The 25,390-nt window shown below is 42.8% G+C and overlaps 1 protein-coding gene and 1 pseudogene across 4 annotated transcripts in view; one reads left to right on the top strand and one right to left on the bottom strand.

Annotated features, from left to right (window-relative positions):
* LOC148110017 (triosephosphate isomerase-like) overlaps positions 1-25,289 on the top strand; it is a 54,703-nt pseudogene extending 29,414 nt beyond the window's left edge. The window contains exon 3 of the transcript XR_015724884.1: positions 21,081-25,289. The product of XR_015724884.1 is annotated as a triosephosphate isomerase-like (transcript). The remainder of the gene's footprint in view (positions 1-21,080) is intronic.
* Positions 5,207-25,390, bottom strand: part of LOC123795539 (antiviral innate immune response effector IFIT1-like) — a 39,077-nt gene continuing 18,893 nt past the window's right edge. The window contains exons 2-4 of one of the 3 annotated variants that reach the window (XM_045802360.2): positions 23,504-23,576; positions 17,145-17,237; positions 5,207-6,965 (exon numbers count right to left, since the gene is read on the bottom strand). In XM_045802360.2, coding sequence (XP_045658316.1) covers positions 5,528-6,965; positions 17,145-17,149 — 1,443 coding nt within the window. In that variant the 5' untranslated portion in view covers positions 17,150-17,237; positions 23,504-23,576 and the 3' untranslated portion in view covers positions 5,207-5,527. Of the gene's footprint in view, positions 6,966-17,144; positions 17,536-23,503; positions 23,577-25,390 lie in introns of those variants that run through there. The other 2 variants (XM_087863170.1, XM_045802359.2) reach the window with 2 other exon arrangements.

The following is a 25,390-nucleotide window of genomic DNA, read 5'->3' as shown; positions in this document are numbered from 1 at the left end:
AACTTCTGCAAGATCCTGGGGAAGAGGTTTGCGGAGCTGGGGGTGGTTCCGTGTGCGATTTGCAGCGGGGCCTCCGGACTTTGGTCTGGGGTCTCGCCTGCCTCGCCGAGTCTGTGTGCCACTGGAGTGACTTTTTTTTTTTTTTTTTTTTTAAATAAAATAACAGGAGAGGGGCACCTGGGTGGCTCAGTCGGTTGAGCGTCTGCCCAGGTCATGATCTCAGGGTCCTGGGGTCAGCGGGGAGTCTGCTTCTCCCTCTGTCCCTCCCGCTCGCTTGTGCGTGCGCTCTCTCTCAAATAAATAAAATCTTTTTAAAAAATAAAACAACAGGAGATTGTTCTGTGTTATTTTTGTTGTAAATGGTGGCAGTGATGTTCTTTGTTATCTCTTTGCATTCTAAACGGAAAGAAGTCCCTGCTTCCCGCCTCAATTCAACAGACAACACAGGTGTGCTGCTGTGCACCTGTGCCATTATTCCCGTTGGGTAAAGTTAGGAACTTTGGAGTCAAAGCGAATATACATTTTAGAATTTGACAGCTATTGCCGAATGGCTTTGCCGAGAGATTTCCACACCGCTTCGCGGACTTAAATGACAGTGCTCGTCTTCTGTGGCACTGCTTTGCTTAATACTTCTAATAAAGATGGGGGTGGTATTGGGGATCTAAGCAGAAAACGCCAAATACCTATACACTAAAATTTTTGTCCCCTTTGACTTTAATCATTCGTTCATTGATTCAGCAAATTATGTTGACCTGCCGAGAGCCAGACATTGTGCCGGACATGATCAATACAGCAAAGAAGAAAACAGAAGGGACCTACCTTCAGGGAGTTAATTTCTGGAGGGAGTAGATCAAGATAATAAACAACAAATAAAGCATTGTGTGTCAGATGGTGCTATGGAGAAAAAGCACGGAGAGGGTTACAGTGCAGGGTGTTTTCCATTATAAATATGTGGGGGGGGAAGGTTTCACTGAGTAACATTTGAGTAAAGAACTGAAGCAGGTGAAGAAGTGAGCACTGTGGTTATGGGGCCAAGGAAGGAAGTTCAAACCCCAGAAGGCGGGCATATACTTGCCATGCATGGATGGTGTGGTTGGAGTAGGAAGAGCAGGGAAAAAGTTATAAGAAATGAGATCAGAGAGGTACTGTCATGGGCCTGAAGGCTATTGTAATGTTTAACTGAAGCAGGAAGCCACATTTTACTTATTTTTATCTTTGTAAAGATTTTATTTATTTGACAGAGTGAGTGAGAAAGAGAGAGAGAGAGAGAGCAGGAATGGGGAGGGAGGAGAAGACCCCTCACTAAGCGGGGAGCCCAATGCGAGGCTGGATCCCAGGATCCCAGGATCATGACCTGAGCCGAAGGTAGACGCTTAACCAACTGAGCCACCCAGGTGACCCAGGAAGCCACATTTTAGAAAAGGTACTGAAGACTTTGTTGTGGGTGAAAAATAAACCCACAATTTCCTCCTTACCAAGGATGTAGAAAAATTTAATAGCACTCTAGTGCTTGAAAAAATTTTCAGTGCATTGTTTTCTGCCTCGTTTCTGCTTCTTTCCCTTCTTTTCTCTTAACCATATCTGGGCCAAGAGATTCTCTTTGCTTATTATGGTTTAGATGGATAGCAACTAAGTAATCAGAGGTAAACATGGAAGGGAAAAAAAGTTCCTGGTTACCTACTTATATTGTTTAGGAATTTAAATTCAGAAACACAAAAGCCATCTGTAAATACAATTTCAAAGGAAGATACATTTTCAGGATTGAAAAGAAACAAGCCTGGCTGTCGAGTGGGTGTTGAACATGCCAAAATTACTAGATGGAATTTGAATATTGATCTTTTTTCACAGACTGTTGGAATGGGTGAGTTCTTGGGAAAATCAGTAGTCCTTTGTCTTTTGAATTTATTCTTTTTTTATTTTAAAGATTTTATTTATTTATTCGACAGAGATAGAGACAGCCAGCGAGAGAGGGAACACAAGCAGGGGGAGTGGGAGAGGAAGAAGCAGGCTCATAGCGGAGGAGCCTGATGTGGGGCTCGATCCCATAACGCCGGGATCACGCCCTGAGCCGAAGGCAGACGCTTAACCGCTGTGCCACCCAGGCGCCCCTTTTGAATTTATTCTAATCAACACGTAAAACATAGCAGCTACCAACAAAGGGAAATAGAAAGTGAAACATGGCAGTTGATCTAAAATCTGCTTGGGAAACCAAAACATAAGTAATAACTCTTTCAAGAAATAGGTGTAGGAGAGGGTTTCTCAACGTCATGCTATTGACATTTGGGCTGTATGATTCTGTGTTGCGGGAAGCTGCCCGGCATCATGAGATATCGAAGCAGTGTCCTTCCACATACCCATTAAATGTTAGTAGCACCCTGCAGTTGTGACAAACAAAATCGTAAGGTGCCAAAAGCAACTTTTTTTTCCCTCTCAGGGCAACTTTCACTTCTCCCCTCACACCCTCCCTCCTTGAGAATCTGTGCTATAAATGATACTCTCATGTATTTGTTTGAATTCATTGAGTTAGTCCTCACAACTGGAAGAGATAGAGCTGGATTTCAGGTAGGAGAGAAAGAGTTGAACACAGATGGAGAGCAGTTGGGCATGATCCTGGAGTTCATGAGGAGGCCTGAGTAAAAGGGAGGATACCAAGGGGAATGTTGGAGAAGGCCCACTCCCTTCAGCGTGGGACTCTGGAGTGGAGGCTGTTGTATCACATTTGGTCTGGCTGGGGGCAAGCCACAGGGCTGTGGATTCAGAGTGAGGGTGGGTCATTCAAGCTGGGGCAGGCCATGGGTAGGGGCCCTCATTCCCAATGCAGTTCCAGCACCAGCAGCATCATGAGAATGGAGACACTGGTGGCCAGGGAGGGTCCTCAAGGAACTGAAGCTTGCAGTGGTGTGCTGACAGCAGTTAGCAAAGATCTGGCCTGGGGGCACCTTCACAGTAGTGAATGACAGGAGCTGTGGCTTGGCCTGATTTAGGAGACATGAGAGACATTTCCTAGGCACTTGGAGAAATTTTGGAAACTCTAAATAAAGACACCAGCTGAGGTTCTGCCAGTCATTTCCATGGGAGTAGCCAGCTCCTGGAAGTCAGCTGTCAATTTAAAGAGACTTCTTGGTAATGCCTGGAGATAGTCATGTGTAAGCTTGGCAGTAGTGTTTTCAATACCAAAAAGCATCTGTTTTTCTGGATTTGCTGCTTGTTGTTTTTCTCTGCAACATCCAGGCTATTGCAAACATGAGAGCTGCTGAGCCCTGAGGGTGCAGAGACTTCCTCCAGGATAGGGAGGGAGGGGATAGAGAGATGGTATTAGGTTATAAGACACTGTAATAACTGTGGTCTCTGCAGATTGTCAAACACACCTCACACAAACATATCATATAATCCAGAGACTTATTGCACGAATAAGCTCTGCTTTCTGGTGGCAAATGATGGATAGCAATACCTGGGAAGAGTTGCCTAGTAGAGAATCAACCAATTATCCAACAAGTATTTACCTTCAGTATTTTTCTCTCTGGGAGAGTTGGCAGCGGTCAGACTCATTTTTAGCACCACCTGGCCTCCTGCCCCAAACATAAGCACTGTAAGAAGGCCTTTTTGTTCCATCTAGTAAGTCTCTGATTTTAATTACAAGTTAAGTGGGGAAGATTGCCTCTCTGTTACTGATGTTTGCCCTTCAATGATAAAAAGTCTGGTCCCTTCAGTTCCTGTAGAATTCCGGTAGGAATCCAAAGGCCTGTGCAGTCTGTCTGTGAATTCCTTGAGGACTTGAATTCTTGTGGATTAGGATCCCCACCGAGAAGTGCAGGCTTTCCTCTTGTAGTTGAAAAAAGGTACAAAAGGGCTTGTCCCCTAGAACCTCTGGAGGCAGCGTGGCCGGGCCAACACCTTGATTTCAGTCCAACGAAACCCATTTCAAACTTCTGACCTCCAGGACTGTAAGAGAATAAATTTCTGTGGTTTTAAGCCACCAAGTTTGTAGTAATTTATTACAGCTGCAGTAGGAAGTTAATACATCCACCCCCCAAGTAAATAGAAGAACGAAAAAAGTCACATGGTTTCCTTATTTTATCCTTTTAAAAATATTGCTCGGTATACAACCCCTTTTAATAAAATGTCATAATCAAAGGTGATTGTACTGATGGTCTCTCAGATCATTTAGTATCCTTTTCCTATGTCTTGATCAAGACCAGAAAACAACTGAATAAATCGTGCTTCAAATGGCATAAAACAAGAGGAGCTGCTTGGAATAATTTGGCAATAAATTAACTTCCAGACATCTTCCTGGAGAAAGCTGACTTTTAATTGACTGTGCACTTGTTTTACTGTCTGTGTAGATTGTGAATTTCAGGAGGTTTGGGGAAGTGTCTGCTTTCTTCACTGAAGGATAACAGAGTATGCACCCCAAAATATGTCACGTTGGCATATGGATTATTTTTATTTTTAAAGATTTTATTTATTTATTTATTTATTTATGAGAGAGAGAGAGGGAAGGTGCATGCACATGAACAGGGAGAGGGGCCGAGGGAGAAGGAGAGGCTAAGCAGGGAGCCTGATGTGGGTCCAATCCCAGGACCCCGGGATCTCGACCTGAGCCAAAGGCAAATGCATAACGACTGAGCCACCCAGGCGCCTGGCACATGGATTATTTTCAGCTGAAGGCAATTAAGAAGCAGATGTAAGGAAAACTCTCTGCAACCCCCCTATCTGCCTAAAAGCAGTACATAAATTTGTAAAGATGTCCCCTTACCCTCTCTATCCAGAGAGAGAAGTTGATTGATGCCTGAGACCACTCTAGGCCCCTATCAGCCCAAGTCACTACCGGAGAAATCTACATGACAAACCTTATTAACTAGCTCTTATTTTCCATTAATCTCCCCCATGTATTTACATTCCTACAGTTTGCCACACTAGAAACTCAAGGTTCTTTTCCTTTTTCTTATCCCTTCTCTAAATGTAATGTTAGTTTGTTAGGATGCCATGTAAATCCAAGTTCTAACCACCCTTTGAGCTACTCATCACTGGGCGCTCCCATGTGTATGGGAGATGCATGTGTTAATCAACCTGTTTTTCTCTTGTTCATCTGTCCTTGTCAGTCTCACTACAGGGTCCTGGCCAGTGAACCTAAAATGGGTGGAGTAAAAAGATTTTTTCCTCCCCCACATCACCATATTCAGTATCTAACACTGAAAACTATATGTTGATAAAATGAATGAATAAAACATTTTATTTTATGTAAGTCCAGTGCTTTATTTGCTACCAGTCTACTCAAAAAACTGTTTTTCTACTAGATAACATTCACAGAGAAATGGTTCCTCTCACTCTCACATACAGAAAGGTATACATATCTGTTTCACTATCCACTGTTGAATACAAACAATATTGTATCAGGTTTCAGTATAAATGTTAAAAACTTACATCACTATAGTGGATTACTTAATATGTTTTTGAAAGCAGCAAGCAGAAAAAATGATTAGAGTTAACATGTTTACCTAAAAATCAAACAAAATGTGAACGCCGTTCATATTTCCACGGCTAGGGATCCTGTCTCAGAGTTCCCAAAGTCAGCAGCCAGCCGCAGGGCCCGCTCATAGTACTCCAGGGCCTTATTCATCTCTCCTTTGACTTTGTAGATGAACCCAAGAATGCTCAAGCTTTCTACATCAGATGCATTTCTACGAAGTTTCCTTAAAGCCAATTTCTCCAAAGATTTCATACTTTTATCCTTTAAAAATGGCGCCTTGTCTATTTTTACTGCTTTCAAATAATGGATAATTGCATTAACCTCAGATTTCTTTTGAAATTCCTGAAATTGACCATAGTGGAAATGTATCTTTTGGAGTTTTTCTTCTTCCAGTGATTTCAAGCAGAACGCTCTTTGATACGTGTCTTCAGCTCTTCCGTAGTCGCCAGCTTCTATGTACATACTTGCCAGGTGTATATAAGCAACGTCAAATGTGGGCTTTTGTTCCAGAGCAAATTGAAAATGAGATAAGGCTAATCTTATCATTCTATCAACATTTTCTCTATCCTTTCCTCTGGGCTGCCAGTTGGCAGCTCTCTTTATTTCGATCATTTGTGCCCTGTAGCAAAGCCCTATCTGGTGGTGCAGGAAGGCGGAGGAGGGGGTGGCCCGCAAGGCCATTTTTAAGAGCTGAAGAGCTTTATCCAGAGAGCCTTTTCTTCGGTAGAACTTGGCTGCGTATCGGAAGACGTAGGTCTGCGAGGACATGTTGGTCAGTGCTTCTTCAATGTACTTTTCTCCTTCAGCTTCTTGGCCTACGTCCTGAAGCTTCAGGGCAAGGAGAGCCTTAATATACGCATCTTTTGGGTTTAGCCTGATGGCCTCTTTCAGGGGCTGCAGGCAGAACGCCTCGCTAGCCTCTGCAGCTGTGCTGAAGACGTCCAGGCGGTAGATGGTGATGGCATACCCAGTGCTAAATTCAGGATTTTCCGGCTCCACTGCCAGAGCCTTCTCAAAGCAGGCCTTGGCGCGTTCATAGTTCTTCCCTCCACATTTCAGCAAGGCCCATCCCTCCTCACAGTCCATCTGGGGACACTCCATCCTGTAGCGGGAGGGAGCCTCGAACTTCTGGCAAGTGCTCTCCACCATGTCCAGGTAAGCCTGGGCTTCTGCGGGTCTGCCCATGTGGTAATACAGCCAGGCGTAGTTGCCCCACGTGACCAGACTTCTCGCATCTGATTGGGCGGCATGTTCCTGTTGGATGAGGTCTTCTGCTTCCTTCAGGCTCCCCAGGGCTTCCTGGTTCTGGCCCTTCAGGTGTTTCACGTAGGCCAGCAGGTTGTGGATCCCCACGTTGTATTTGGTGTCTAGGAAATCAATCTCATCGAAGATCCTGTTTTCCAAGTCAGGCAGTTCAGTGTCTTCAATCAGTAACTCCCAGGTAAAGTGACATCTCAGCTGAGCCAGCTTATCTTTGACCTCATCCGCATCCTCACTGTAAAAACAAAAACATTTTCTTTGTTGAATGAGGAACAATCAATAGAAAGAAGCCAGATAAAACACCTCCTTTTTAGAACTTCGCCTTGGAAAGGGCATGCCTGCTTTGGTTTTCCTTAGAGGCGTATATGTCTAGGATCTGCGCGGACTTTGAATGCGGTTTGCTAGGTCCCATACACCGGTTTCACCACTTTCCACCAGGTCACCTCTCTGCTTCGGAGTCTTGTTTGTAAGATGGGGATAGTAATAGATTTACCACACTTGAGTCTGGAGTTGGGTGAAAATAAATGCGCCTGTTTCTGTGGAGCACTTAGAGCATATGTATTATCTGCTATGAGTGTCCTATGTTCTTGTACCTATAATCGAGACAGAAACCAGTTAGAGAGGAAGAACCTTACGAAACGTTATTCACTTCAGGACCTTAGTCTGTAGATTTTGCAACAAACGAAGGCCCCCTAAAAGGGATGATATTTGTTCAACCAAGTTTTTCCCCCCTGTTTATTATTTGAAAATAATTATAGACTCACTGGTACTTGCAAAGAGAGCACAGAGGTCCAGCGTACCTTCCCCCAGTTTCTTCCAGGGATTGTGCCTGACCGAACGAGAGTACCATAGCAGAGATACTGACATTGGGACAGTATCTGTCAGTCGGTGTCATTTCATCACGTGAGTAAATCCATGGAACCGCCACGTCAATGAAGACGCAGAACTACTTTATCATCGCAGACGTCGCCCTCATACTATCCCTTTAGAATCACGCCTGTTACCCTCCCTTCTCCTTGCCAAAACCCCCTAGCCTCTGCTCACTTGTTTTTATCTCTATAATTTTGTCCCTTGAAGGATGTCATATCATGGAATTATACAGTGACATTTTGAGATTACTTTTTTTTTTCACTGATTGTAATGCCCCTGACATCTATCCAAGTTGTTGAGTTTATCAATGGTTCATTCCTTTTCACTGGGGAATAATATTTCATGGCCTGGGTGTGCCGCAGTCAGTTTATCCATGCATCGATTCTGGGACATTTCCATTGTTTTTGGTTTGGCCCTATTACAGATCAGGGTGCTATGAACAGCTGTGCAGACTTGTGTGTGGACGTACATTTTCATTTCCCTGGATAAATGCCCAGGAGTGACATATAGGTCATATGGTTAGCGTGTGCTTATGTTTTTAAGTAACTGCCAAACTATTTTCCACAGTGACTGTATCGTTTTACATTCCTGCTAGCAATGCATGAAGGATCCAGTTCTCTGCATTCTTACCAGCATTTGGAATTTTCACTTAAAAATTTTTTTTCCTTACCTCTCTTAATAGGGGTTAGTGATACGGCATTGTGGGCTTAATTTCCCTTCCCTAAGGGCTAGTGGTGTTGAAAATCTTTTCCTGTGCTCCTTTACCATCCACACATCGTCTTTGGTGAAATACCTGTTCATATATTCTGCCTGTTTTCTAATTGGATTGTTTGTTTTTTCATTGTCAGGTTTCAAGAATTCGTAATAGATTCTAGATGTGAGTCCTTTGTGAGGTGTGTGGTTTTCAAATATTTTCTCTCAGGGTGTAGCCTGTCTTTTTATCCTTTAAAGATAAAGGTCTTTTGAAGAACAAAAGTTTTTATTTTTGATGAACTATAGTTCATTGATTTTTTTCTCTCATGTATCATGCTCTTGGTATTGTGTCCAGGAACTCTGCAGCAAGCACTGAAGATTCTCTCCTATGCTTTCTTTTTCTTTTAATTAATTAATTATTTTTAAAAAGATTTTAATTTATTTATTTGTCAGAGAGAGAGAGAGAGAGAGCACAAGCAGGGAGTGGCAGGCAGAGGGGGAAGCAGACTCCTGGCTGAGCAAGGAGCCCAACTCGGGGATTGATCCCAGGACCCTGAGATCATGACCTGAGCAGAAGACAGACGTATAACCAACTGAGCCACCCACTGGGCCCTCCTGTGATTTCTTCTACATGTTTTATAGTTTCACCTTTTACATTATATCTGTGATCCATTTGGAGTTAACTTTTGCATAATGTAGGAAGATTAATGTGCTGGCTCATTTTCTGCCTATGGGTATCTGATTGTTTCATCATCATTTTTGAAAAGACTATTATTTCTTCATTGAATTGCTTTTGCACCTTTGTGAAAAATCAGTTGGCAGTAATTATGTGGGATTATTTCTGGGTTTCTTATTCTGTTTCCCTGAGCTGTGTATTTATACCTACAACGATACCATATAATTTCACTTACTGTCTTTTAAAATTGTGTAGGGTGATTCCTCTCACTTTATTCTTAAAAATTATTATCTGGTTCCTTTGCCTTTCCATATAAATTTTTTTAAAGATTTTATTTATTTATTCGACAGAGATAGAGTCAGTGAGAGAGGGAACACAAGCAGGGGGAGTGGGAGAGGAAGAAGCAGGCTCATAGCGGAGGAGCCTGATGTGGGGCTCGATCCCAGAACGCCGGGATCACACCCTGAGCTGAAGGCAGACGCTTAACCGCTGTGCCACCCAGGCACCCCCCATATAAATTTTAGATTAATATTGTCTATATTTATAAAAATCTTGCTGGAGTTTTTTTAATATTTCTTTTTTTTTAAGACTATTTGGGGGAGAGAGAGATACCGTGCGTGTGCATGTGAGAGAAAGCATATGGGGTGGTGGAGGGGCAGAGGGGGAGGGACAAGCAGACTCCCTGCTGAGCAGGGAGTCCGACTGGGGTTTGATCCCAGGACCCTGGGATCACAACCTGAGCTGAAGGCAGATGCTTAACTGACTGAGCTACCCAGGCACCCTGTTGCTGGAATTTTGATAGGAATTTTATATCAATTAAGGGAGAGTTGACAGTTTTGCTATGTTTAGTCTTCTAATCCATGAACATGCTATATTTCTGTTTATTTAGACCTTCTTTGATTTATTTCATAAGCATTTTGTAGTTTTAGGCATTCAAATCCTATACATTTTATGTTGTGTTTACAAGTAAGTAATTATTTGAAGCAACTTAAAATTATATTGTATTTTAACTTCAATTTCCACATGTTCATTGCTAGTATACATAAATACAATTGGTTTTTGTACATCAGTCTTATATTCTGCTACCTTGATGGGCTCACTCATTAGTTCTGGGAGTTGTTTTATAGATGGGGTTTTCTAGGTAGACCATCATGGCATCTGTAAACAGCGTCAGTTTTATTTTTCCTTTCTGAGCTGTATGCCTTTTATTTCCTTTTTTTGCTTATTGGAGAAGAACTTCCTTTACCTATTCTTTTAGGGTAAATCTTCTGGGGACATCTTTTAGTTTTCCTTCATCTGAGAATGTCTTTTTTTTTAAGGTTTTATTTTTAAGTAATCTCTGCACCCAACAGAGATTTGTGGAGTTTGAACTCACAGCCCCAAGATCAAGAGGAGCACACTCCACTGACTAAGCCAGCCAGGTGCCCCTCATCAGAGAATGTCTTGATTTCATCTTCATTCTAGAAGGATATTTTTGTTGGATATAGGATTCTGGGTTGGAAGTTCTTTTCCTTCAGCACTTGAAAAATGGTGTGCCTCTTTTTTCTAGACTCCATAGTTTCTAATGAGAAATTAGCTGCCATGAGAATTGTGGGTTTTTCTCCCCATTATAGGTAAGGTGTCATTTCTGTCCCCTACTTTTGTCTTTAGTTTTCAGAATTTTGACTGCTTGTGTCTTGGATTTCTTTGGGTTCATCCATTTTGGTGTTTGCACTGCTACTTAAATTTAGTATGAGATTGGATAATTTCTATCATTCTATCTTCAAGTTCATGAGTTCTTTCCCTGTGTTCTCCATTTGGTCTCTAGGTAAGGCAATGTCTTTTGTTAAGTGGGGGGAAGAACACATCCTCTTACTCTTTCTCTGTAGGATATGTATGGACTTCCAGAATAGAGAAGTCTAACCAAGGTTTCAAATGGTAAAGTTGGATTGGGGAGTGTGGGGATGCACTGATCTGACTCGTGATACTGAACTGGTGCTGCCAGTCTTTGGACAAGACAGTCAAGAACATCTAGCACAGGCAGGCACTGCCCAACAGGCCGACTGCATTGGGGAAAAGGAACTGAGAAGACAACACTCAGCATGTCCAAGTTGGCCAAGTCAGAAACAGTGTCCTTTTACTGAGTAAAAATGTGGGCCCATCTGTGTTAGCTTCTGGTCTCCACAGTTATGTTGGTCACTCCACACTTCCTGGCAAATGAGACACACAGGGTGGAGTACATTCTCAGTGAGTAAGTCTCCCATCTTCTACTCTAATTAAATGACCCTAATGCAAAAAAGCAAAAAACTCAGACAATAAAAATATAAGATGGTGATCTAGGTGGCAACATACATAGGTATGTGCCTATGTACATTTAAAAACTCTCCCAGCAAAGAAAAGCTCCAGGCCAGATGGCTTCACTGGTGAATTCTACCACACTTTTGAAGTGTCAGGAGCAAGGCGGAGCTACCAGATGTCAGGGGAGCCAATTAAAGCAACCAGCCCCAAAGGGAAGAAGTAAGCCTTTATTCATTACTGTGATAATACAAGTAAGAGGCTAAAACTGGAGAAAACGCCAACTCTGCTGTTCCACTGTCCCACACAAAGTGGCATACTGGTTGTAGGCCACGTAGATCAGCGCAGATGTGGCCAAGAGCCCCACAGAGAAGTCTCTGGCCATTTATGAACCCTGAAGTTGGGGGTTGTGTAGGTACTGAGTCAGAGTGGGGAGACGTGTCTTCCAGCTTTCCCTCTCCACCCCTCTGTCACATTGTCTCAGCAGAGGTACGTAAGGAAGACCTCCACCCAAGGCTTCAGATAAAGAGACCAAGGAATGAGGGGTCCTGGGTCAGGAACTGCAAATATGTGAGGAGCGTGGTGAGCCAGAGGGGCCTGCGTCTTGGACTGCAACTTGCTTCAGAGACTGCATTTCACTGGCTGTGCCACGTCGGTGATGGGGGAGGCAGCTGTCCCTCACGAGGCCTGTCAGGTGAAGCCTTTGTATTTTCCTATGGCAGGTCTGGAAGATCACATATGGAGATTTAACCAGGAGTTGGAACCCTCATAAAAATTCCAATTCTCCTAAAACTCTCCCAAAAAATTAAAGAGGAAGAACACTACACTTTCCAATTCATAAATTCTACGGGGCCAATATAATAGTGATACCAAGGCCAAATAAAACAAAAACAAAAAATTAAACTACAGACCAGTTTTCATTATGAATATTAATGCCAAACCCTCGATACTAGCATACTGAATTTAACAGCATCTGAAAAGGATTATACACCATGACCAAGTAGGATTTATTCCTAGAATGCAAGAAATAATAGTTCAATGTAGGTAAATCAATCACTTGAATATGACACATGAACAGAATGAAGGAAAAAATCCATATGATCGTCTAAATTGATGTAGATAAAGCATTTGACAAAATCTCAACATCTTTAAGGTAAAAACACTCAACAAACTAGAATAGACAGAAACTACCTCAACATAATAAAAGCCATATATTGAAATTCCATAGCTAGCATCACACTCAATGGTGAGAGGCTGAAAGCTTCTCCATTAAGATCAGAAACAAGGCAAGGATGCTCAGTTTTGCCACTTCTCTTCAACATAGTTCTGGAAGTCCTAGCTATAGAGCAATCAATCAAGAGAAGAAATAAAATACATTCTAAGTTGGAAAGGAAGAAGTAAAATGATCTCTGGTTTACAAATCATGGGATTTTGTACCTAGAAATTCCTAATGATTCCACACAAAAACTGTTAGAACTAAGAAATTATTTCAGCGAAACTGCAGTATACAAAATCCACATGTAAAAATCAGTTGTGTTTCTGTGCACTAACAATGAACAACCGAGGAAGCAAATTAAGAAAACAATTCTTTTTATAATGGCATCGAAAAGAATAAAATACTTAGGAATAAAGTCAGCCAAGGAGGTGAAAGGCTAGTACACTGGAAACTGCAGAACATTGCTGAAAGAAGGTAAGGAAGACAGAAATAAAGTAAGAAGCATCCTGTGTTCATGGCCTGGAAACTTTAATGTTGTTCAGATGTCAGTTCCACCCAAAGCAATCTACAGATTCAGTGCAATCCCTGTCAAAATCCCAATGGTGTTTCTTTGGCTTTTTTTTTTTTTTTTTGCAGAAATAGAAAAATCCATCTGAAAATTCAGATGGAATCACAAGGGATCTCAAATAACCCAAATGATCTTGAAAAAAACAAAGTTGGAGGTCTCATACTTGCAGATTTCAAAACTTACTACAAAGCTACAATAATCAAAACGAGGTGGTGTGAGCATAAAGACAGACATATTGATCAGTGGAACAGAACAGAGAGCCCAGAAATAAATGCTCATGTTTGTAGTTGCATTTGTCTTCTAGGGTTACCATAATGAAGTACCATAGACTGGGTGGCTTAAACAGCAATTTATTTTCTTGTAATTCTGGAGGCTGGAAGTCCTGAATCAAGGTGCCCACTGATTTGTTTCCTGATAAGGGCTCTTACTGACGTCCACATGACTTTTCCTCTGTGGTGCATGGATTGAGAGAGAGCCAGTGCACTTCCTCTTCTTCCAAGGATATCAGCCCTTTCAGATTAAGGCCCCACCCTTATGGCCTCAATTAACCCTTAGCACTTCCTCACAGGCCCTATCTCTACAACAGTCACAGTGGGGGTTAGAGCTTCAACATACCACCAGAGGAACACAATTCAGTCCATAACGATGGCCAGATTATTTTTTTTTAAGATTTTATTTATTTATCTGACAGAGATAGAGACAGCCAGCGAGAGAGGGAACACAAGCAGGGGGAGTAGGAGAGGAAGAAGCAGGCTCATAGCGGAGGAGCCTGATGTGGGGCTCGATCCCATAACGCTGGGATCATGCCCTGAGCCGAAGGCAGATGCTCAACCACTGTGCCACCCAGGCGTCCCCAGATGATTTTTGATACATGTGCCAAGACCATTTAATGGGGAAAGGTGTTTCAACTAATGGTGCGGGGGGGGGGGGGGCGCACCTGGGCAGCTCAGTCAGTTAAGCGTCTACCTTCAGCTCAGGTCATGATCTCAGGGTCCTGGGTCCGTCTGGCTCCCTGCTCAACAGGGAGTCTGCTACTCTCTCTCCTTCTCCCTCTGCACCCCCCCCCAACTAATGCTTGCTCGCTCTCTCAAATAAATAAAACCGTAAAAAAAAAACCCAACCCCCCCAAAAAACAAATGGTGCCAGGAAAGCTGGATATCCACATGCAAAAGAACGAAGTTGGACCCTTACACTGTATCCCAAAAAACAAAAACCTCAAAATGGACCAAAACTACAAAAATCTTAGAAGAAAATAGGAAAAAACTTAATGACGTTGGATTTGGCAGTCTTGGTTAGGACACCAAAAGCATGGGCAACACAAATAAACAGAGATAAACTGGATTTCATCAAAATTAGAAATGTTTGTACATCGAAGAGCACTACTGACACAATGAAAAGACAATCCACAAAACGGGAGAGATTATTTGCAAATCACGTACCTGATAAGGGATTAATATCCAGACTATATAAACAACTCTTGTAACTCAACAACAACAAAAACGAACAACTGGGGCACCTGGGTGGCTCAGTTGGTTAAGCATCCGACTCTTGATTTTGGCTCAGGTCGTGATCTCAGAGTCCTGGGATCGAACCCCACGTTGGGCTCGCTGCTCATTGGGGAGTCTGCTTGAGATTCTCTCTCTTCCTTTCCCTCTCTCCCTCCTCCTACTCATGCTTTTTTTCTCTCTCTCTCAAATAAATAAATCTTATTAAAAAAAACACAACAACTGACTAAAAAATGGGCAAAGGATTGAACAGACATTTCTCCAAAGAAGATACACAGGTGGCCTTAAGCACATGAAAGATGTTCAGCATCACCAGTCATTAGCAAAATGCAAATCAAAAGCAAAGTGAGATACCACTTCACACCGTTAGGATGGCTACTATCGCAAAACAGAAAAAACAAGTGTTGACGAGGATGTGGAAAAATTAGAACTGTTGTGCATTACTACTGGGAATGTAAAATGGGGCAGTTGCCATGGCAAATGATGATGATTCTTCAAAAAATTAAATAGAATTGTCATATGATTCAGCAGTGCCACTCTGGGATATATACCCAAAATAAATGAAAACAGAGACTTTAACAGATATTTACATACTTATATTCATAGCAGCATTGTTCACAATAGTCAAAAGGTGGGAGCAACCTAAATGGCCATGAAGGGATGAATGGATAAACAAAGTGAATGTACGTACAGTGGAATATTATTCAGCCTGAACATATTAGGACATTCTCACACCTGCTACAACATGGATGAACCTTGACCACATTATCCTGAATGAAATAAGGCAGCTGCAGAAAGCCACTTCTTGCATGCTTCCACTGATAGGAAATATCCACAGTAGGCAAATCCATACAGAGAAAGCAGATTAATGGTTGCCAGAGCCTGGAGCGAAGGATGAGTGGACAGTGACTGCTTAAAGGGTATGGGGCTTCTCCTCAGAGTGATGAAAATGTTCTTGCCCTAGGTACTGGTGATGGTTGGACAACATCGTGAATGTACTAAATACCACAAAATCGTATGCTTGAAAATAGTGAAAATGGCTAATTTTATCATACATATATGTTATCACAATAAAAAATCATGCTACTAACCTGAAGAGAAATTCTACAGGTGATATATACATATTTTTCTTTAGTACATATTGAAAGAAACACAAAAGCATTAAAACATAAAAACTAATTAGTATGCAGTCTGATATGATCTCAGGAACCCCTCACTGGTACACCTTAAGAAATATGGGTTTAGGAGCGCCTGGGTGGCTCAGTCAGTTAAGTGTCTGACTCTTCTTTTCAGCTCAGATCATATTCTCAGGGTCTGGGCTCTGCACTCATCGGGGAGTCTGCTTGAGATTCTCTTTCCCTCTACCCCTCCCCTGCCTTTCTAAAATAAATGAACAAATCTTAAAAAAAAAAAAAAAGAAAGAAACATTGGTTTAAAGGTTAAATGAGGCATCACTGAAAACAGATGCCGGTCCCTGTCTCAGCTCTATCATTTGTCATCTCTGGGATTCTTAACGTTTCTAAATCTAAGATTCTTTATTGCAAAATCAGTATGATCTGAGTACCTGCCTCATTGCTGTCTTTTGAGGGTTAAATATAATAATTTACATAATACTTTAAGAAGCCAGGCTGGCACTTAATAAGCATTGAGGAAATGATAGCTACTTCTATATTATTATTATTATTATTAATATTATTATTATTATTATTTCCTTTATCAGTGATAACCCACTCCATCAGTCTATGGACTAGGGAGAAGGATTGATCATAGGCGTGTAATTATGCACTTTCTGGAACTTCTGTCCCTTCAAAATTTTGTCCACTGGAGCAAGTCAATATTAATTAAATTAATCTGCAAGTCAATATTAATTAAATTTTTTTAGTCTGTTGATATCAAGGGTGATTTAAATCAAGATTCAGTTTGGACAACATAGAAATTCCCACATTAGGGCCTTTAGCTAAGAGAGATGTGAATGTTCTAAGTACCCAACTCCGGTCAAGCCCCGTGGCCAGCAGGATATCAAGGATCTGCAGACCACTGGCTTCCCTAGCAGAGAGGTAATCTGCTCATCTTAAATCCCGTCATACTGAGAAGACCTGCCGTGGGCACCCAGCAGTGCAGACGGTGAGACCGGAGGCCTACAGAAGAAGGTCTTGTTGTCCAGGCCGCAAGCTTCTGCTACCCCATGTCCACAGAATTTTTCTCAAGAATCTGAGAGAACCCGGGACTGTGGCTCATACACTTAGCCCCCATAGTGAGGAGCCAGCAGAAAGCATTGTCTCTTTCCAGACTAACTTTCCATTCCTAGGTCAGACAGTAGTGAGTTTAGGGAAAAGAATTTCAGAGACAGGGGGTCATTTCCTCCCTTCCTAGAAAACTCTTTTCCTGCATCCCTCTGCTTCTTTGGGCCTTATTATGAGGTAAGCTGCCTCAGGATGATGGTAACACAAAGGAAAATGCCTGAATTAATGAACACTCAGTCCACAAGCAGATGCCCAAATAGAAGAGTAAGGGAACTTGACATTACTGAAACGAGGTCTCTTGAGATGGTTTTGATTAACATTTTTTCCAAAACTTTAGACTGAAAGGCGGGGAAGCAGAGAAATCCTTACCTCATGGCTGCGGTGAATTAGACAGCAGTTCTGCAGCTCCTCAGAGACCCAGCCAGTCTTCAGGATGTTCTGGACTTAAGCCCCGTCACGGGGCTAAATAAGATCAACAGTTAATGATGTAAGCTGTAGGCGTGTTGTTACCAAATTAAACTGGAAACCAAGATAAAAACTGAAAGTGGAAACTGAAACTAGTTAGCAGAGTTCCTGCTTGGGGAAAATGAAACAGGGATTGCTTTCTTTGTTCTGTTTGAAAAAACCGATAGAGAAGAAGCTGGTGAAAGGAGTTTCACTGATCACACTAATTCCTTTCTCGGGCTCTGCATGACCTTGTGGAGAGCGGGAAGGGGGGCGATGCCAGGCGTGCAGAGTCCACTGAGTCCGGGGCCAGGGATGCCTGTGAACATCAGCTTCTGTGAACTTGCCAAGCTCATGCCCCAGATCTGTGCCTCTATTGGCTCATCTGGAAACAAAGTGTTCCTTTCATAGTATAAAATTCTGCACATATCTCTAAACTGGAGTCTGAACCCAAATTTGATGCGATTGTCCGAGAGGCTGTGTTTTACTAGTTCTACTCTGCCTTTGTTTTGCATACCCTTCCTGAGAATGGCCAATGACAGTAAGAGCCTGTATCTAACCTCTTCCTTGTTCATTGGAACAGAGAAAATGTCTGTGCGAGCATCTTGAGACTTCCAACAGAACACGTTAGGCCTTAATGACAGTATTTTTAATTGTCTCTGTGGTAGTGGCCTAAAGCTTCTTGTTTCTCAGACTTGACTCTCATAGCTGTGCAGGGGCACTGTCCAGTTCTGTCCGGTTCTCTAGGTGCCCGTGGCTCTGTTTAATCAGCTGAAAGAGTAATAGGTGCTGGGGCGCCTGATGGCTCAGTCAGGTCAGCGTACGACTCTTGGTTTTGGCTCAGGTTATGATCTCAGGGTGGTGAGTTTGAGCCCCACGTCAGGCTCTGTGCTCAGCGGGGAGTCTGCATGAGATTCTCTTTCCTTCCTCTGCCCCTCCTGCTTGTGCTCTCTCTCTCTCTAAAATAAATAAATCTTTAAAAAAAGAATATTAAGTGCTTATATAGATTTAGTATTCCTAACAACTCTCAGAAATATAATAGCAGTTAATCCAAATAAGTTCATGTGCCCTAGGATTAATCTTTTCTTTTTTAAGATTTTATTTATTTAGTTGAGAGAGGGAGAGAGCACAAACTGAGGTAGAGGCCGAGTGGGAAGGAGAAGCAGGCTCCCCACTGAGCAGGGAGCCCGATGCGGGGCTCGATCCCAGGACCCTGAGATCATGACCTGAGCTGAAGTCAGATGCTTAACTGACTGAGCCACCCAGGAGCCCCTAGGGTTAAACTTTAATAAATAAAAGCTAACCGAAGTTTGTTGGTTTAATTAAAACTGGCATGTTTTCAGAGCTAGCAGCATTAGATGTAATGCAGATAAGCAACTTTTTCTATCTGGGTTTACTAATCATACAAGGTCATGTTACCTCTGTTATAGAATTTGTCAGCAAGAAAGATAATTTAAAGATAACAGTTAGCTGTTTAATGTCTTGTGAAATGTTCATGACTCATCTAAACATAATTACTAAGAACAAGTGAATTAAATAGATATAAGTAAGATAAACTTTATAAATTAACTTTCTAGCAATATTGATGTCTTCAGAAATAGTGTGCCCAAATCTTTTTGGCAACTTAAAACTCCAACTTAAAACCTTGGAGTTTTGCTGAGTTAAATTAGATGATGGCTAGTCATTAAATATTTAGGTCATTTCCTAATAAGATAATACATTGAGATATTGATCGCTAAGCATAAGTTTATTTGCTTTTGTCTTTTAATTTTTACAGAGAGACTATATATATAGTCTCTATATAAGTCTCTATATAAGTCTCTCTATATAAGGTGTTTTTTTTTTTTGGTTTTTAATTTTTACAGAGAGGTTGTATACATATAGACTTTACATATATTTAGTCCTATTAATAAATAGGTTTTATGACAAAAGAATTTAAATTACCATGAGGAGGACTATACTTCTAGAAATTATGAAATGTGTTTATAAATTTGCCAGGCCGTTATTGTTGCTTTCTTAGTTTTCACTAGGAAATAAGAATTCTAAGAGTTAAAAATTCTAATTAGTATATGTAAAAGTAATTACCAAAAACATTTTCTTAGATTATAGGTCTGTTCTTTTTTAAAAAAGGACTTTATTTACTTGAGAGACAGAGAGAGTGCGCAGGCACACCCGAGTGGGGGGCGGGAGGGGCAGAGGGAGAGGAAGAGAGAAAGAGACTCTCCAGGAGACTGCATGCTGAGCACAGAGCCCAGTGGGGCTTGATCTCATGACCACTCCCCAAAATTGACCCCTGGCTTGAACTCATCTGCCCTCCACCGCCTGTTAATGACTCTATAAATACTCAGCATTGCTGGTTTGATGTATGCACCTGAGGGGTATATTTTTGTTTGTGGATATGATCACCAGTCTTGGGCTTATGAATGTCTTGATAGTTGGAAAGCCATTGGTGGCATGTGTTTTTCTTGTTTTTTATGTTTTTTGGCATTTAACATCCTCTTTAACTTTCTCAAAATGGCTACAACCACTACTCCCGAATCTTACTCAAGAAGGAAAAGGGCCTTATCGATAATAGATGATTACCCTGATGAGGAACTTTTTGAATATGAAGACAACAGCTGTGGTCATAGCCAAGGCTGTGACCTTCCTGCCAGATATTCTGGGGATCAGTTTAACCAATACCTTGGAATCATAAATTCATGGCTTGAAGTAGACATGGCCAACTTAGAAGTTATGATGAGAAACCATGTTAACAGAAGAGCTCGCTCCACTGCCTGAACCGTTGAGACCCAAAAAAAGCTTTAGATTCCCTAGCGCAAGTGATCCTTGGTAGTAGAATAGCATTAGACTGTTTATCTGTAGCTCAAGGAAAGCTCTGTGCCGTTGCTAACACCTCATGTTGTACATGGATAAATACCTCTTCACAGGTAGAAGCAGAACCCCTAAATTACTCAGATGAGCTAAATCCTTAAAGAGACATTCATATTTTACATCAAAATGGTTTGATTTTAATTTCACCTATTTTTAGCTGACTTCCTACTAGACGCAGAACTCTCTTATCCTCAGGATTGCAAATTTTTGTGCTGTTAATTAGTGTCTTAATTTGTGCCCTATTCAGCATCTTCAAACTATTTGTGTCATGCATTTATTTCTTTTTGCTGTTTCTCCCCAAAATATTGTGACGGTAGCTCAGAGACTGGAAATGATTGACCAAGCCTTCCCTCCTGAACATCTTTCCTCAACTGACCCACTGATGCATCTGGCTAAGGACAATGCCCAAGATCCCCTTCCCTGAGTCTCCCTGTTGCTCAAATGTGGACATGGTCCTTAGGACGACAACTCCTGCATATACATCTTTTTCTCCTCTGTGGGACATGCCGTATCGGAAATGAGCCTTCTTATGATGGATAAATATCTCTTTGCCCATCAGCTTGAAATTTGTTAAGAGGAGGGGTGCCTGGGTGACTTAGTCAGTTAAGTGTCTGCTTTTTGGCTCAGGTCATGATCCTGGGGTCCTGGGATTGAGTCCTGCATCAGGCTCCCTGCTCAACAGGGAGCCTGCTTCTCCCTCGGCCTCCTGCTTGTGCACTCTCTGTCTCTCTCTCATAAATAAATAAAATCTTTAAAAAAATTTGTTAAGAGGAGACCATTAGACTTGCTTCCCTGAAAACTGAATCTGGGGTATGTGAGACCTGTCACATAGGCATTTGGGTACCATTGTCAGCCACGTTTTTTTGTGTGGCCTGAAATAATAAAACCAGAAGAAGCTTATTGAGACAGAAGAACAGCAAGTGTTTGACATGAGAGAATAGAGAACTGAGGTGAGAGATGGAAGGTTCTGATGGTGCCTTTCGTCCACAGCTTCACCATCAAGAGTCAAGGGGCAAGGACTGTGTGCAGTGTCTCGTGGTGTTTCCAGGTGACTACAGAGTTGAATGAAACCTGATTACCAATGACTGTGGACCTGGCACCATCTTGAGGGGCGTTCCTAGTGGCGTAAAAACTCAGTGACTGGCCAGTGTTTGGACCCAGATCTGCCTCCCACCCTACAGGAGAGCTTCAGCCCTCTGTTGCCTGTCATGGAGGTTGGTGGCTGTATTCTGGATGGCTGTGTAGGAAAGGAGAGATTGAGGGAGGTAACCCCATTTTCAGTTAGTCTCCTAACTATAGAAGGAATCTACTGTAACATATAAAAACCTACTCTTACTGAAGTGGTCAGGATTCTGTTGCTTTTGGTTTCAGCCTGACAGAAATAAGCAAGCCACCTGGTTCAAGAACGAAAGGAATGAGCCAAATGCCAAGAAAGCCTCTTAATCCCTGATCACTTGGGCAGGAGTGAAGAGCAAGGTGTGGTTTGACATAAGAGTGCCCAGCTCACCGTGCATCTCAGCCCTCACCACTAATATAAGCTTCCTTGGAGGTGTCCTAAACTAGCCAGAAAGGTCTGCACAAATAAAAGCTTCTCAATACATAAGACAGGTTTATCCATATGTTCTGACAAATGCTCAGGCCATAAGCAAATGCCAAAATACATGAATTAGAAGAGCTCTCCTGTTTTGGGAGGCAGGTGTCTTTGGAATTCTTGCAGAGAAAGGCGATTGGGTTTGTAATTTTCCAAATGCACTGGATAGCATGCAGAGAAGCAGACAGAATGTCTGTCATTATTGTGCATTTGGCAGCAATCCCGGTTCTGAGGAGCTTTGGCTCAGAGTGAACAGATATTCAGAATCTTGCCCATGAGTGACATTAGAGAGAGCAGAAAGGAAATAGCCAACAAAGGACACACACATGCACGCCTGTGAGTGACTGTGTGTGTGTTTACAGTTGAGAAAGAAAACAAGAGCTGGAGAAAACAAAACTTTCAGAAAATGAAATTTCACCAAACTAGGCGATGATGAGTCCATTACCAGGAGTCTCAGACCAGCTCCCTGAGGGACTGACCAGCTGGGATGAGTCGCTTCGCCTCGGTGAAAATCAGTCTCCTCAGCTGGTAAACCAGTGATTTGGAATAGATGATTGGATCTCAACCCTCACTGCACGCTATAAGCATCTAGGGGGTTTTAAGAGTGATGCTAACTAGGGCGCCTGGGCAGCTCAGTGGGTAAAGTGTCTGCCTCGGCTCAGGACCGCATCGGGCTCCCTGCTCAATGGGGAGACTGCTTCTCCTTCTGCCTCTCCTCTCGCTGGCACTCTCGATCTCACAAAAATAAAAAATCCTTACAATAAAAAGGAGAAGAATGCTAACTAGGCCCCATCCTGGGCCAATTGAGAAGTCTGGGAATGGGCCCCCACCCCTGTCTCTGTGTTAACAGAAATCCTCAGGTGATTTTGATGCACAGCTGGGCAGGAAGCAGGCCCTAGATGATCCCTGCAATCTACTGTATAACTGGAATTCTCTGAGGGACCTGGGACTCCATCCCTGGACCTACGTCCTGTTCTGCGTGGCCCGGATTCAGTGTCTTCATTACTCTGTGCCTTATTTCCCCACCTGCACAGCAGACAATCACCTCCACAGTCTCTTCCTGATGCATAGGACGGCATGGAAGAAGAATGGAAGTTTGAGTGTCTGGACCACTGTGTGAAAAGCATGTTCTTGGCTTTTGGGATTATTCCCAAATACTTGGAATCACATCCGTGGAGAAGAACTCAAAGACACAGAAATCCTTTGTTGCGAACGGTCTAATGGATTTCACATCTTCAGCCCTTCACTTGTCCTCTCAGTCCACCTTGACCCCCAGTATGGCCTACTGCAACATAATCAAGTACTAACTGAATTTGTATCATTGCCTTTTTGACATTTCAGGCTTATTCTGAAATAATTACAGGCTCGCAGGAAGTTGTAGGAGGAGCCTTGTATGCCATTCGCTCCACTCCCCCCACCTGCCCGTGGCTCATTCCTGTATAACTGTAGTACAGTGTCAAAACCAGGAAAGTGACATTGGCATTCTGTGTATATTTTAAAGATAAAACAGACCATGAGTTCATCTTACAAATTCAAGTTGATAAGATTTTTACTTAACCTAATTGACGTTACATCTGTGTATCTTTTCTCCTGAACTGAATGTCTAAGTGATGCTGATATTCATATGATCTATTCCACAATGCACCTCAACAGCCTCAGAGTAAGAAAATCAACAAAACAACCTTCAAAATGATGGCTGAGTAGAGTTTAAGATTTTTTTTACTTTTGCTGTTCCTTTCGTCCATAAGCTATATCCTTCTAAAAATAGACAATCAAATTACAGCGTACGGAAAAATCACTGGGGTGGGGGGGTGATACTGACCTTCGGAGTGTTGGTTCCAGCACCATGGTGCCCTCAGGAAGTTCTTCATGGTGCGGAGCACTGTAAGATGAATCTGGGGAAACGCATCACCACTCTGAACGCTGCCAAGCTGGGACAGACACCTAGATAGTTTGTGTGCTCCCCCCCCTCCCCACGTGGCCTAGGCCCGGCAGAAGCAAGATCCCAAGACTGCAGTGGCTGGGAGAACTGCGACCCAGTGACTGATAGGGTCTTTCTTGGGTGCTCAGCCCTGGCCGTCCTGGGGACTTGGAAAAAGGGCCTGTCTTTGGGGAGTCAGATGAGCAGATAGGGAAGAAAGGGGCCCACACCCTTGCAGAGGGACTGCGGAGAATCGCCTGCACTGGGGAGAAGCTGCATGAGAGGGAAGCTGTCATCACTTTTGAGCAAACTGCGGCCACCATAGATAACGCAAAAGACTGGAGCAAGTTTGTCCTGGCCTATGAGCCCACGTGAGCCATTGGTACTGGCCAGACTGCAACTGTACTTCCTAAGTACACGAAACGCTCCAGGGATGGCTTAAGTCTCACGTGGCCGATGCAGTGGCCCAGAGCATCCTGTTTATTCGTGGACGTTCTGGGACTGGAGGAACCTGCAAGGAGCTGGTAAGCCAGCCTGCTGTGGGTGCCCTTCTTGTGGGTGGTGCTTCCCTCAGGTCCAAACTGGGGGACGTCATCAATGACAAACTGCGCCCCATCCATTCCCCCTACTCCTCCTGCTCAGCCAGGGACAAGGTAGCTCAGAGGCGCAATCACTGCGCACCCTACGGCCCCCCAGAGCTGCACATGCTTCTGGATGGTGTCACCTCCACCTCCTCACGGCCTAATCCAAACTGTACCCCTTCTTTACCTTTACCCCTACCCTGTAATGGTTGGGCCAGGCCTCTCCCTTCTCCACTTATTGTCATGGTTAGCACGACACAGGTGACCAAGGCGGCTCTCCTTGGCTGAGAGGGGAAAGGCGTGGAGTTGGCTCGCGGGTCCCCTCGGTCCTGAGGGCAACAGAGAGAAGCCAGCTTCTTCTCCCGTCTCGCGCCACGAGGCCAAGAGCTGAGAGCCGGGGGTGCGGCTCTGTCCCACGGAACCGACTCCTGTGTGTGTTGTGTGTTGAGTGTTTGTGAAGTTCCACGTCTGGGGAAAAGAAACACCCGGTGCTTCAAACAAATCACCTGGAATATTTTCTCTCCATGGGCTTTTATCCTCTAGCCCATATATATTTTGGTTCCCTTGCCTCATTTTTGTTTCCCTTTTAGATTTTTTTCCCTTTCTATCCGAACAGTTTTGTTTTGAGCGTCATCAAACAGAGATAAGTAGAGAATTTTACAACGAACACTAGTTGTAAGTGTTCTTCTCACCACCTGGATTCTACAGTAACATTTTACTGTATTTGCTTGATTCCATATCTATTCATCCTCCAGGTCTCTATCCATTAATTTATCTTTGTTTTTGTTGTGTTGTAAGCAAGCTGTCAGTACCACTAGCTGACACGTCAGCATGCATACCGTGATGACTTTAGTCCCATCTTGTTTGCAAGAAAAAGAGTATTCCTGCTCTAGTAGCTTTTTGCAGGTTAAATATAATAAATTCGTTCTTTGTTTAATAGCAATAAAGTTGAAAAGGGTGCTAATTACGTGTTTTGTGTTCCCTGAATGACCACCCCCAACACTGGTCAGTTCCAGGCCTCAGGGAAAAACCAGCCTTATAATCCCATGGCCTGTAGAAGTAAATCCCTACCCAATATTTTAAAAAAATTCTCGGTAGTGTTTATATTCCCAAGGCTTCTACTACCTTTGACCTTCTACTGCTCTAGAAGTTGCTTCTGTGTTTTTCGACTTCCACCCAAACATAGAATATACACCTTTAAAAAAGT

The sequence above is a fragment of the Ursus americanus genome, chromosome 6, assembly GCF_024610735.1.
Source record: "Ursus americanus isolate L20-20 chromosome 6, mUrsAme1.1.p, whole genome shotgun sequence".
Lineage (NCBI taxonomy): Eukaryota > Metazoa > Chordata > Mammalia > Carnivora > Ursidae > Ursus > Ursus americanus.
This window is presented reverse-complemented; position numbering and strand designations above follow the sequence as displayed.